At 45.6% G+C, this 14733-nt stretch overlaps 1 protein-coding gene across 1 annotated transcript in view; it reads left to right on the top strand.

The window, feature by feature from the left end:
* The first annotated feature begins 13572 nt into the window (after positions 1–13572).
* The window catches only part of RANBP3 (RAN binding protein 3), a 46426-nt gene continuing 45265 nt past the window's right edge, over positions 13573–14733 (top strand). Inside the window, exon 1 of the mRNA XM_035348325.1 lies at positions 13573–13723. Coding sequence (XP_035204216.1) covers positions 13702–13723 — 22 coding nt within the window. The 5' untranslated portion in view covers positions 13573–13701. The remainder of the gene's footprint in view (positions 13724–14733) is intronic.

Raw genomic sequence — 14733 nt, forward strand, 5'->3', positions numbered from 1 at the left:
GAGATAAGGATGACTCGAGTATTACCCAAACTCACAACAAAATTGACTAACTCAAATGAGAAACACAAACACTTCATTACACTGCAGTTATACCCAAACTTTCACTTCTCATTTTCTTTTAGTCTGCAACTGACTGGTTAAATTGCTCATAATATCTGAACAGAAATAAGTGTAAAACATTCACAAGGTGTCTGACAGTTCTGTGAAGTGTCTCATGCCTATGGCTTTGTGCAATTAGTCCACACAAGCAGGTGCTTGTGCTGGGGAATGTACACAGATTCGTCTCCCTGAAAGGAGAGGTCTTCCACAACGTTGCTGTGGTTCTCCAGAAATCCTAGGTGTGACGACAGTGTACAGGCTACGTTTATTTAGGCTCATTAATTCAACTGATCAAGAAGAGCTTAAGTCATGACTTGAAGTAGTCAAGTGCCATCAGAAGACATAAAGAGAGGGCATATTAATTTAAAACAAACACAGAATAAAATTCTACAATTGGGAGCTGAAGCTAGACATATCCAGACTAGATGCAGCCCTTTAAGGGCAACAATTTTTAATTAGAGTATCAGAAAATTCCTTTAATTCAGCATGCTTTATGCTGGAATTGGTTATCTCCTTTCAAGGCTATGTTCTAATTCAATCATGAGGCTCACTGCAGACAAAATGAGAAAAATCCTTTTGCTATACAGGACGCCAACGTGGATAATGTCATTTTTGCCTTTAAAAGCTATGAATTGTACTAAATGTCACATGTCCAGATCTAATAGAACACCTGAATGCCATGAGAGAACTTGGGAATCATCAGAGAAATTACAAAAAGTCAGTGGATGCAATCAAGCTCAAATTTACCACTGCTAATTCCTGGAATGGACCTTCTAGGAAGGTCTTATGGTCTGCCAGGACATCGGTGGAGACAGGCAGCAGCTCTGGCCTCCAGCGGTGTCCTGTGCAGCAGCATAAGCACTGGCTTTGCAGCCAGCAGCCACAGCACAAACTCCCATGCACAGTATCACAGGCTGCTGCACATATAAGTGCTTCTCTGCATATTTTTTTTTTTTACTCCTTTAGCAAGAATGGTCATTTCTGTATCTTCCAATAATCATTACCTTAGAAAAATATAAGAATAATCTAAGTTGCCAACACTGTTTCAATAGAGAAATCAACATTACTTTGATGTGACTTTGAAAACAGCTTTATAGATATACATATATGTTCTGCTACAATAAGAACTACCTTACTGCTTTGTTCATAAGCAGCTATAAATCCACCTCTTCCAGACTGAAGTTTGGAAGTGCCCACTTACTCTGTGATGAATGCATTCACCAGAGCTACAGAAAGTGTGAACAATGTCAAAGGCTGAACATGTCAAAATTCATCTGTATTTTGATGTGGGTGATGTTTTCCAGATCTTGCCTGCTTTCCTAGTTTGGCTTCACCAATTGTTCCACATCTTTTCTGAAGTCTTCAGCATCTCAACCTGGATCAGTACTCAACGTGAAGCCTCTAGTCGATGGTGATTAAAATTAAAAACTTGCTTTTCTTTGTGTACCAGTGGCATTTCAGAGCTCCCTAGGATACCTGTTCTGCAGCAGGAGTGCATTGTTGTATTTGCAGTACATTTTGCAGTACTGCATTTGAAACTTGCTGCTGCTCTCAGATGCAGTAGTGCCTCCTGTAGACCACAGTGACAGTGCTATAATAAACCAACAAGATGCAGAAATGTGCTAATTTTCAAAATATACTGCAGACGTCTCAGCAGGACAAGTAAAGAAAGTTAGGGTTTATTTGTACCCATTATATTTTTATTTTTTTAATTTTAATTTTAATATTTTAAATTTTTTATTATTATACTTTTACTACACTTTGTATCACAGAGGCACCAAGAAGAGAGAAAGGCAAGAATGCAGTGAATCGGGACATCATATGAGAACAACCAAAAGCAAGGAAGTGAAATTTTTGAGTCAGAAATTGTGTAAAATGAAGTGCTTGCTTCCCCATCTAGTGGTTATGTTCAGAAGGAAGAAGGCTCCAGTAAAAATTGGCTGCTGGTCTTAAGGCTGTATTCATTCATCTGTGGGACTGAACTCTAGGATTAAACACTACAAATGTGGTGATACATGGTTTTGCAGGTCCTCTTCAGATGGTAAGGCTGGTCCAGTGATAACTGGTCCACGTCCTCTTCCGCTTCTACCTGCACAGCTCATCTTAGACAGTACTCTGAACATGAAAGAGATAAAATATATCACAAAATCATAGAACCATACAGGTAGGGCAGGACATTTTATATTTTAACTTCCTGTTTAGAACAAGGTTGCGTCAAAGTTAGATCAGGTTGTTCAGTCAAATTTGGTCCAGTTGAATTTGAAACTCTCCAAGGATGGAGATTCACCACCTCACTGGTCCTTATCCCACAACTGCTCCACCATTCTGGGAAAGAACTACAAGGAGACAAAAATTACTAGAAAATACATCTCCAGTCCTGTAAAAGATTTGGTGTAAAAGTGCCTTTTTTTCTGGCATGCTGTTCCAGGTGCAGAGGAAGATGCTCTTTGCATTTTACCTCTTAGGTTGTGCCAAGCAGAGACTCAAACTGCCAGGTCTCCCAGCGGTGCAGGGAGATCAGTGAAGTTTCAGCCCCTGTATAGCTGTAATTACTGAGACTCTTGCTCATACTTTCAGGCCCTGTTGTTCTGTAGAACCCACCCAGAGCTATGAGGACTTCCAGCACACTGTTTTATACCACTGGGGTCCAGAGAGTCAAATCCTGAGAACGGGGTTCAAGTTTCAAAAGGATTAGAGATGGGATCTATAGACCACGATCCATTCTGAGGCATTTCTTTGTGTTTATGAGTGTTCTTAGTTGCCCTCTCACATGTACCTGCTGCTGGAAGTCAGCCAAAACTTTTAGTGATCCAGCTTGCTCCCTCTGAAATGAAACATCAGCTCTTCTCAGAAAGGCAGTTTCAGTGATCCTCCCTCCCATCCCCTCGGCATTTTTAGGATGGGGCCCGCAATTCTTGTGCTTTAACACACTCCTGCAGCGTCTCAAGCAAAATGACACCTGGCCTGCTGCCCTCAGGGGCTACGAAGCCTGCTTTTTGTTATCCTAGACTACCATCTAGTGGGTGCTGGTGATCACGTAACAGCCACAGAAGCATATCTGACTTCTGGAGACCAGGCTGCTCTTCTGAACTGACCCAAGCGAAAAGCCCTGATGCAGAGCTGTGTGCCAGAAGGGAGCAGGGCTAACCCAAAAGCTCAAGAAGATGAAACCTGCTTCATGGCATCCCAGAGATGCCAAGAGCAGTTCTGGATGGCTAACCTGACAGTGCTGAGATGCAAGTGCTGGGAGGCAATGCTCTGAAGAGCTTTGGGAGATGTCCCCTTCTAGAACTTGGACAAGATGGCAGTCTGGCCTCCATATCGCCTGCCTGCCTGCTCTGGCTCCAGAAAGAAGGGGCTTTGGGGAGGGCAAGCACTTTGCCCGTATGCCCCTTTCCCCTCCACCATTAGCCTCTCGGATATACAACATGGCTGGAAAGCAAGCCATCCAGGCCATAAGGCACCCAAATCAGGTGGAGACTGGGCCTGGCATATGAGCAGCAGCCTTTGCCAACAAATCTTCTACAGCTTTTGCTACAGAGGTGCAGTAGATCTTGGAGATCCCTTCTGCATTTCCACCGGACACCCTCACCACCAGTTCCGTTGGGACACAGATGGGCATTGCCAAAGGGTAGAACTGTCTGGCACCTGAGCATGGTCATGTCCCTGCAGAGCAGAAGACATGGTGTCATGTCTTCAAAGCCAGGCCAATAAGCCCAACCCTTCACGCACTGCTTCCTGTCATTCCACCACATATGAAGATGTGAATCAACACCTCACAGCCACAGGTCTCATCTGCCTCTACAGCAAAGCTCATTTGTGTCTTCTGGCTTCAAAGCCAAGGACATCCCTGAAGCAACAGGCTCTCCTTCCTCATCCTGATGGCCACCTGCTCCTGAGGAGCCCAGGAAAGAACCAGTGCACCACCTCCCCATTTCTGACCTTGATGTCACAGCTGCAAACCAGGAACAGGTGACCCTGGACATGACCATGGACGCTGGGTGAAGCCAATACCACTCATTTGTACAGCAGCTCTAACCAGCAATGAAAACAATGAAGCTGATCATTGGCAATGAAATGTGTAAGTCTTTTGTGACTGACTGGTGGTATAGAGCAATGAGAAGGGGACATCTGGTTTGGGGCTAATTCCACATCTCAGCTAAAGCAGCTCTGACGTTCAAGTACCACAGGGACCCATTCTGCCTCCTGCACTTCTTGCCCTCATGGCTAGCAGTACAGAAGCTGAAGGGTCTGTCTGGAATGGTTCAACAGTGTCCTCACATAGATGGGGCATGGTGCCACAGCCTGCAGTGTAGCGCGCAGCTGAGGGACAGCACTGTGCCATGTGTCCTCCAGGGCACATCAACCTGCAGATGCATGGCTGAATGAATTCTTCATCCAGGTCATGCTGGCCATCACACCCGGTTTGTCCACAGTTCTCTTGAAATGACTACATGATTGTCAGCTGTGGCAGGGAACTGGCACGTACCAGTGCAGTACAGAGTGTCATATGCAGGCTGATATTCACAGCTAGAGAGGGGTAAGTCCTAGCCTGGATGTGTACAGAAGGGAGGTGGAGGTGCTAGAACTGAATGTGTAATTGTGGTACTAGATGATCCTGAACATGACGTTTTTTTGGTATTCTCCTCAGTTTGCCATCCAATTTGACAGTCTCCTCTTGCAGATGATTCAGTCATAGGAGTTCCCTGGCATAACACACACATGTCAAACCCCAGCTACCCCTTGTAGCTTGGAGTAGTTGGAGAGGTTGGGGCACTGGACAATCACCTGAGGCACCCTGACAATGGATATCCTTTGGGGGGTCATAGTCCTGGCCTCTAACTCTATGAAGTTTCCACCCTTGAATGACCCTCAACTGATGGGGAAGAATAGGATAGCAAGACTCCTGAGAACAAAGGCAGCTGCCTGCTACAGTGGCACAAGTTCTTGGAAGACACAGCCCTGCTACGGAGGGCAGTGACCTTGCAGAGAACCTGGATGTGGACCTTTCTAGGTGAAAACCTCAGTCATCACTTTTGTACTCTTATAGGGAAATTGATCTTGACAACAGCCAAGGTCTCTTGCACTGTTAGTAAGTTGTGACTGTGTCCTGCGTATGCCTCCAGAGAGGGGTGCAGTGAGTAGGAACAGAGGCTATGGCAATTATAAGACTCAGTTCTTTTTACAGGTCCTGCACATTTTGGATGTGGACCTTCTGCTGCAGGAATACATAAGCTCCCCCAAGCCACCTGGCTTCCATGACATGGTCCACCCTCAAGCAGAAGTGAAAACAGGAGCAGAGATCTCGTAAGAGGCTTTGTGACATTTAGTTTCAGTGATGGCTGTGCCAGCTATAACCGCATGCAGCGCTCACTGAGCTGCCTCTTTTTTTAGTGGAAGGCATGCAGCTTTTGGTAATGAGTGTTGCAGATCTGTATTCTTAAGGAGGAGTAAAATCACATGCTGGAGTATTATTGTTATTTTTTTAAAACACAAATCAGTGCATGGGAGATACCTAGCTTGCTTATCCCAGCTTCAGCTCAAATGAGCCCATATCCTTTTTCATGCTAAAAATTGATGCAAGAAAAAAATAGAGACTGAATTTTTGTCAGACTACTGAAAAATAAGTGGATCTGTATGCCAACACAGCTGTACTTTGCATCTCTCCTCAGTGGAGAGGAAAATTGACCAAACATATCAGGTAAGATGCAGAAGGAATTCTGTTTTATAGGAAAAGTTAAAGAAAATAAGTATGAAGCAAATTGTACCATTGGCTGGGACGACAACTCACATGTCAAAACAGAAAAGAACCAAAGAGGAATGATGAAGACACTCCAGATGGATCAAATCAGAAGTTTCACTTCTGAAATGAAACAAGCTCACAGAGTTCTACCATCCGTTGTTTTCATATACTTATCATCAGCCTTTAGACTTTGCAGAGAGCCCAGGAATAGGGAACTAAAAGTTAAAAAAAAAAGTTTATTTGTTTGTTTGTTTGTTTTTTAAAAAGTTTTTTTGGTAGGGGTTTGGAAATAGATGGTCTTTAAGGTCTCTTCCAACCCAAGCCATTCTGTGATTCTCTGATTCTATGAAAAGGAGTGGTGGGGGTCACCATCCTTGGAGGTACTCAAAACTCAGTGGGAAGGCCCTGAGCTGCATGATCTTGCTTTGAAGTTGGCCTTGCTCTGGGTGGAAATGGGGACTAGAGACCTCCAGGCCTTGGTGCATATGTAGCTACTGCCAGGAGACTCTAATACCATGATGTCTCTCAAAAAAGGCCACAGGCTTAGTTGAGCAGCAAAGGCCCAATGGATAAAACTGGAAGGCAGTAACCCAGCATACCTGCTTCAATAACATCTCAATGCACCTTTGTCTGAATTAAGCTTTTTTTTAACCTAAGACGGAGGTACATGATTTTGTGAGGGATGCAGTAAGGGGTGAGGCAAAAATGATGGTGATGGGTGTGGGGCAGGTGTGTAAGCTGTAGTGAAGAAGAAACTGTAGTGATGGGTCATGGATGGAGTGGGGTGGTGAAATGGATGTGTTATGTTGGGGGATTGGTGTTCTGAAGCAGACATTGCAGCTTTGGTGATGTAAGGATCTGTTGGTGAGAGGCACGGTTTCTCTCCAGAAGGAGTGCTTTAGGGTACCATTAATTGCTTTAGTTACTGAATATAGTGCTTTAGTTACTGAATATAAAAGAAGGACTTATATGAATTTTAACGGACTTTGGATATGCAAGGGTCTCTTCTGACTTCACAATTTCTCAAGGTAGGTCTCAGTTAAAACTAATCAAAGAAGTTTAAAAAAAGTAATCCTGATCTTGAAATAACCATGCCTACAAGGAAACAGGTTGGCAACATTTCTTTTCCTCTTTTAAAAAGATATGAAGAGAAAATTACTCCTCTACTTTCTTCTTCTTCCCCCTCACACTCACATATCTCCCTTTAACTTCAGTCATGTGCAGATAATTATTAATGATGAAATGACTTACCTACAGGATCTGCTCATATATGGTCTATAACTGGCCATATGCATAATGTACAGCCAAACACATTATTTTTAATCTCCTTGACTGAAGCTCACTGACATCCATGCAGCACCTGTTTGCCCCTAGAGGATTTGATGAGTGTGGTTGGCTGGAAGCTCTCTGTACTCCAGATGTGGAGCACATGCTGATGTAGTTTAAATTCACAAGAGTTTCATCCAGCTGTTGCTGGGCTGTTTGTTACATGTGGGGTAATTAACACAAAAACATTCTCCTTCATGTCAGCGGTGCATTGTCCCATCTTCTTACTGGATCTGCAGTTGAACTTGCATGCAGTTCCCGGAAATGCTGAACAAGTCCCACAGTCTTCCCTTCTTTTTTATGAGCCAGGCTCAGTTCTGCAGTGCATTGAGCATGTGAGTAGCTTCGCCTATTTGAATCAATCCGCTGGTATGGCTTATTGATTCTTTCACGGTGGCAAGCAGATGGTCCCACTGAAACCATTGTGAAACCTTGCAGATGAGGACATTAGAAGCAATTGAATTTAATAATGGCCTGAAAGTTTACTGAAACTGAACCAGATGCCAAAGACAAGAGTAGGTGTAGGCTAGTTATGTGGTTGGTTTCTCATGTGGACTTCCTCAAAACTGTCAGATGACTTCTTTCCTTACAGATGGAGAAAGATGGAGGACTTTCCTTCCTTGGGAAGGCTCTGTGGCTCACTGTCTTCACTAAGTGGGAAGTAAATATTTGATAAGAGATCATGTGCTGAGTCACAACCTCTGAAAACACTAATGGTGGTAACTAATGTCACTGTTAGGGTGTTAAGGATGCTCACATTAACTTATACACAGCTATTAGTTTTCAGGGATGAACTACTGCCTTCACAGTTGTAGGTGCCTTGAAGTCAGTCCACAAGATGCATTTTCTTAATTGTTATAATTTCCAGCAAGGAAATGTTTGCAAATCTGTAGCTTAGCTACAATAACCCAATGTCATTAACACAGTGGTTTCTGGCTAAGGGTCATGATGCCACAGAAGGTCTCAGCAGTCACGATAGGGATCAGGATTCTAACAAAGCATCGTGCTGAAGTGGGTCCAGAAGATCCACAGAAATGGTTCTGCTGGCTGGGAAAGGCTGTGAACTGCTACCACTTGCTGTGACATAGGTCAACTGAGTTTAACAGGAACCCCTTCCTGAGGTTGCTTGCTCCCACCAGCTGTCTTGTACCACGAGTAATCAGTCCAACAGAGCAGAGACCAGCAAAAAAAAGAGAGGCGTTTGACTGGATCAATTTGAGCAGAATCTGACTTAGTGTCCTGGATAGAACTCCCAATTCATAATGGTCACTGTATCATTACAAATCATACAAGTGCTGGTTGGAGGCACCTATGGAGACCTCTTGTACAACTTTCTGCTTGAGCCAGCAACAGCAGAAAATTGGTACATCCACTGACCTACACGGTGTGCATACCCCGTGTGATTGTCTTCTGGTCCAGGGCAGTGGTAGAGAGATAAGAGCTGGAAATGAGATCATGATCACCTGTGGTGCTGTCTTCACTCTAGAGCCTCTGTTTCTTATACTGCTGCTGCATGCTTACACCTATGGATCAAAATGCCAAGTGATATTATTAATATCATGCTACAAAGCACAACACTGTGTAAGTCTTTCAGGGTCTGAGCTCATTCAAGTTACAAAGTCTCAGAAGAAAAAAGCGTCCATACAGGGTGGTTGTGGTTGTTGTTGTTGTTGTTTTTGAGAGAGAGAAAGAGAGACAGAGAGAGAGAGCACTCTGCCATGGAAAAATATTTAATTTGTCAAAGTCATAGTGACTTTTAGGCCATGTCCCTTTAGAAATGCTGACCTAACAATAGTACTAATCAGAAAGCACGGCATTTATAGTATCTTAATGGCATGCACCCAAAATAGATTCTAGTTATATCAGCAAGTTGACAAGCTCGCAGGGTACTGATACCTCTTGTAATTAATTTCTAAAAGTCACAGGAACTGTAAAGTTGGTGTGGGTGGAGTTTACTTTTATTGAAATAATAAAGTGCCAGAATCACATTTACCCTGGTATTATTACTTGGAGGTAAATTAAATCAGAATCTGGCCTCCAAACTGTGATAAGATAAAACTGTTAATTTTCCTCTCTTGTGTTAATGATGCCGGAGAAGTATGGGCTCTAATTAGAACATGAATAGAGAACACACTGTGACCTGCTGGCTCTTAAGGTCTAGTGAGTGTAACTTTCAGAGGTAAATTCTTGCTAAATCACTTCCTTTAACTAGGTCACACCACCCACTATGCTAGTACCATGTATTCATTAGAGAAGCACAGTACAGTAGTGCCTATAATTAAAGTTGCCCAACATTGCCATGATAAAAGCATGTTTGCCATTTCTTATAGGTTTAACAGGCTTTAATGCTCTGAAGGATAAGTGTTTCTGATGGATAAGTGTTTCAGAATAAGCGCTTAAATTCAAAATACAAATTATGGGTTTTAGATACTCGAATAATGGGTAATTACTCTCACACCAATTCAAAATGAGTGATTTCCTCAGTTTGTAGGGCATGTCTGCTTTGGGACAGGGACTTAGTACCATGCAAACTGGAGCTAAGTCAGCCACATTGTATATACATGAAAACTATGGTTCTCATGGGATTAGACATGCTAATGTTTTCAGCTAAATTTTCTGCAAATTGTGTGCACCAAACACGATCCAATTCTCCAGTGAAGAGGCACAGCCAAGGTCTAGACATCATCTAGGTTTGGACATCACACAGCAGCCAGCAGTACTGCCTAGCCCTGTAAACTGACAGTGGACTGTACAGAATGATAAAATCTTATAAAGCTGTTCAATATCCAGCTGCTTGCTGGATATTTTCTTGTCTCTGTGGTGGTTTCTTTGAGCCATATCAGCTACTTATTTCATTCAGATGCTTTTACCAGAAAACCTACACTTTCAGATAAAGGCATCTGTTCATTTCTCTGGGTGATAAAGTTGGTCCTGTCACCTTCCAAGTTGAGAGAACTCCTAAGGTACTGCAGTGAATTGTGTTCCTAACCCAGATAACACATCCTAATGAATAGCCTGCAGTGCATTTCATTATGACAAATCAGATAGAAAATAAACATTTTCATTTGAAAAGGAATCCTAGGCTCTACTTTGCAATACCCCCATTAACTGGAAAAAAAGAAGTGAAGAACCAGAAGGTAACATTTGGGAAGGACTTACAATTACTGTGGGAATTTCAGAAAACTGCACTTACTGACTGACTGGCTGCATTTGCAGTTTCACTGGATCATTTTATTTTCTCCTTCACAAAAGTTGAAGCTCCCTTTGCTCTTGGATTTAGTCCACGTGTAGTGCTTAAAACATTATCTTCTATAAAAACAAGTACATTTGACACTTTCGTAAGTGCTGGAAAAAGCCTGAAGTATAATGCATGTGAAGTCAGGGTTTTTCCACCCAGTTGAGGAGGAGCAGGTTCTATTCTCTGTGAAGAAGAAAGTCAGAAGTTGCACTTAGTCTCTGAAAAGCTGGATTTAGTCTGAGTGTAGCTGCAGCTTTACCCCTCATGAGGAAAATCCTGCTCAAAATTTTACATTGAGCGGCCATTAAGGTTGCTCAGCTTTTCACAGTTGCCTTGTGAACAAGATGTTTGATAGACAGTCATGGTAGCTCTGTCCTTTCAAACTTTTTTCCTGTTTAGGAGCAGATGTGACTGTTGTTACTGAAGACGTAACTGTCCAGCCTCCCTTTTGAGCCTCCTTACAGGATTGTGCTTTGCATTCCAATGCATTGTAATCAGACTCTGCACCAAACACAGAATAATTATTTAATTATTATTAATTTTGTTGAATGATTTTCTCTTCTGAGTCCATTTTATTTTAAGTCTTGGATTCTCTCCAGAATTTAGATGCTTAATCCCTATGGAAGTCAGTGAGCTCAGCAACTTTGAGGATCTGGGACTTTTTCTGGACAAACTATAATTTTCCAAATTTCTTTCATGTTCTTAGCTCCAGGACAGAGAGGTTCCTGATCAGGTCTAACCCAAACATTTCTGAAGCCTGGCTGTGTGTCCTCCACATTTTTCAGCCACTGCTCTGGGGCTCTTTTCAGAAACTACACAGTCAGTTGTAATGGAGACTACTCATTCATGAAACAGTCCAACTGCATCCAGTAGACTTAATCAGAAATGGGGAGGGTAAAGGCTTCCACTGCTTGTACTGTGTCTGTTCCAACTGTGTCCAAACCTATGAGAGAGACTCAGAGAACTGGTGGAATCTCCATGCATGGAGATACTGAAAACCCAGGAACAGGGAGGCTGAGGAGGAGTTAGCTGGACCCACAGCCAAGCACCCCTAGACTCCCTCATTAGCACTCACAGGAGGAGCAGGGGGGCAATAACACCAGAGAATGGAAGTTGACAACAACGAGGACAAGCAGGAGGAAGAGTCTTTCCCCAAAGCCTGAGGTACCCTTACAGAGCTGCTTCACCCCTCTGCAGATGGAAAAGGAAAGACCCGTGGCAGGGTGTTGGAGCTAAGACAGCCTGGTCTGCTCCCCACATAACAACCAGTCCCACTAAGAAAAGGTGATGGGTGACAGCAGCAGGAGAATCTCTTCTGAGAGGTACTGAGGTGTCCTTCTGCTGACCCGATCCGCTCTTAAGGCAAGTCTGATGCTTACCGGGGGCTCATATCAGGGCTGTCACCAAGAGACTGCCAAGCCTTGTGCAGCCTAAGGACTATTAGCTGCTTCTGGTGTTTCACATGGGTACCTGTGATACAGGCAGGAACAGTCTGAGGAGGGATATGTGGGATTACAGAGCCCTGGGAGCAGCAGGAAAAGACTCGGGAGCACAGGTAGCTTTTTCTGCCAAAGGGAAGGGGACTGAAAGGGCCAGTTGAATCTGGCAAATCAATGTATGGTTGTAGGACTGGTGAAATTGTGAGCCCTCTCCAGAAGGAAGTGGGAGACCTGGTCACCCGGAATATGGGTAAGGCTGAGGTACTCAATGACCTTTTTGCCTCAGTCTTCACTGACGAGCTCCAGCCACATGGCCCGGGCTCCAGAAGACAAAGGCAGGGGCTGGGAGAATGATGAACTGCCCCGTGTAGAAGATCAGGTGTGAGGCCAGCTAAGGAACCTGAAGGTGCACAAGTCCACAGGACCTGATGAAATACATCATCATATCCCTCGTGGATCCTAAGGGAACTGGGAGATGTAATTGCTAAGCCACTATCCATTATATCTGAGAAGCCGTGGCAGTCCAGTGCAGTTCCCACTGACTGCAAGAGGGGAAATATAACCCCCATTTTTAAAGAGGGAAAAAAGGAAGACCTGGGGAACTACAGGCCAGTCAGTCTCACCTCTGTGCCCAGCAAGATCACAGGGCAGATCCTCCTGGAAACTCTGCTAAGGGACATGGAAAATAAGGAGGTGATTGGTGACAGCCAAATTTGAGTACTTCTGATCTACAGAATAGTTTCAACGAACACTAGCAACTGACTGACAGACAGATATCCTATAACTTTTCTAAATTAGCACCACTCATTTATTTTTACCAACTTTTGCCAGTTCTGCTGTCATATTCCAGACTGAAAAAAAATCGCAGCAGTTAAACTGGATGGTTTGTATACAGAGTACGTGGAACAGAGATCAGGAGCCAGCCATTTGGATTTTGCTTTATGCTTGTGTGATGGCTTGCGAGTGATACCTTCAAATAATCAGGATCTATGAACGCAGTTTTTACGTTGTGCCATCACACTGGAACAACCATTATGAGTGAAGTAGCGTAACCCCAGATGTCCCCCTCTGAGCTAGTCGTTGCTATTGGGTCCCTTTCTTTGGAGTAGAGACCTAGTCAACGCCACGTCAATGAGAGTAGGATTAGGGTTCACAGTGATTGTTAAAAAATGATTTTGGGGACGGAGAAGCAGCTTTCTGAAAAACAAATGATTTGAATTCTTCAGTATGTGGCATGGCTATGGCAGATTCAGGCAAGGATTATACAGTAACACCTGAATACAGAACTAACGTCCACTAATTCCCCCAATACCCCAGACCTGTGGGGCACTAATGAAAGGAGTAATGGAAATTAACGAGCCATTTAACTCGGGAGTGAACTTCAGAACCCTGCAGCCGCGGGAAGCCACTGAGGCTGACTGGAGGGGAAAAGAAATAGCCACGGCCAGCCAGTCCTCAAGGCCTGCGGGTGCCCGAGGACGACAAGTGCAGGATGCTGAGACGGAGCCCCGCACACCACAACCTCCCGCAGGCTCAGCGGGGGCTCGGGAGCAACATCCGCAGCCGCCGCTGCCGGCCCGACACTGCCGGCAATGAGGCGGCCGCTGGGCTTAAAGCCTCCGCCCCGCCCCGCCCCGCCCCGCCCCGCCGCTGCGCACGCGCGGCAGCGCCCAGCACCCGGCAACCACCCCGCCGCCATCGCCCCCCCTCCCGCTCCTCCCCGCCCGCCCCCTGGCGCACGCGCGCTGCCGCCTCGAGCCGGCCGTGAGGTGGCGCACGCGCCGCCAGGCGGGGCCGGCTGGCAGTGGAGGCCGCCCGGCTGCGCGATGCATCTTGGGCGTGACTGAGGAAGTAAAATGGCGGACCTAGCGAACGAAGGTAGGCGGGCGCTGGCGCTGCGCAGCGATGCCGGCCGCGGGCCCGTCACCGCTCCGCCGCCGCCGGCTCGGCCGCGGGGCCGCCGCGCTCCCAGCTCCGCGCTCCCAGCTCCGCGCCCGGCTCCGGCTCCGCGCCTGGCTCCCGGGGTGGGGGGAGGTGGGGAGGTGCGCCCGGCGGCGGGCCTGCCCTCGGAAGTGCCCCCCTCCCCGCGGCCTCTCCGTGCCCAGGCCCCGGCGGGGCGAGCGGCCGGACAAAGGGAGGGCCCGGCCGGGCCGCCCGCCGCTCCCGCTGCGCCCTGTGAGGCGGCGCCGGCAGCTGCCTCCCGCCGGGTCCCAGCTCCCGCACTTCCTGCGCGCAGCGGCCGTGCCCCGGGGCCCCCGCGCCGCTCCTCGGGGCCGCCGGCCGCAGCCTGCGGGTGTTAACAGCGCTCCCTTGGCTGCCGTGCTCGCTAATCCTTCCCTCAGCAACGGGGGTGATAGAGGCTGCTAGGTAGCACTAGCTGAAGTGTAATATTTTTTATTATTATTATTATTTTTAACTTAAAAATCTCTGAAATGAACTCTTTTTTTTTCTTTTTTTTTTTTTTTTTTTTTTTCCCTCTACAGAAGTCTAGGGTAAGCTGGGCTGCGCTAGTGTAGGTTTTGAGGGCTCTGCTCCAAGGTGTGCAGACTTGGTTAACTGACAGTGGGCACCAGCAGCTTGCATTTGAGAGTAACTCCCCTTGAGGTCTCAGTAGAACCAAGTTTGTTCTCAACCGTCCATTTCTCGTTATTTTTGTTGGGCTAATAGAGGGGGTGGATCTCTGTAGGAGGCAAATGAAAATGTTCGTAGCCCCTTCTGTCAAGAATTTTTCTGATACCTGAAATCTTGTTCTAGTTGCATTTATGCTTCTGATGTTAACATTTAAACACCGGGAAGCAAATATCTGTTGTAGGTGTAGCTTTTGAAGAGGGATCCTACCAGCAGCTAACCACATAATTACACTGAAGTTATTTGACAAATCCTCTGAT

Source organism: Oxyura jamaicensis, chromosome 28 (assembly GCF_011077185.1).
Source record: "Oxyura jamaicensis isolate SHBP4307 breed ruddy duck chromosome 28, BPBGC_Ojam_1.0, whole genome shotgun sequence".
Taxonomy (NCBI): domain Eukaryota; kingdom Metazoa; phylum Chordata; class Aves; order Anseriformes; family Anatidae; genus Oxyura; species Oxyura jamaicensis.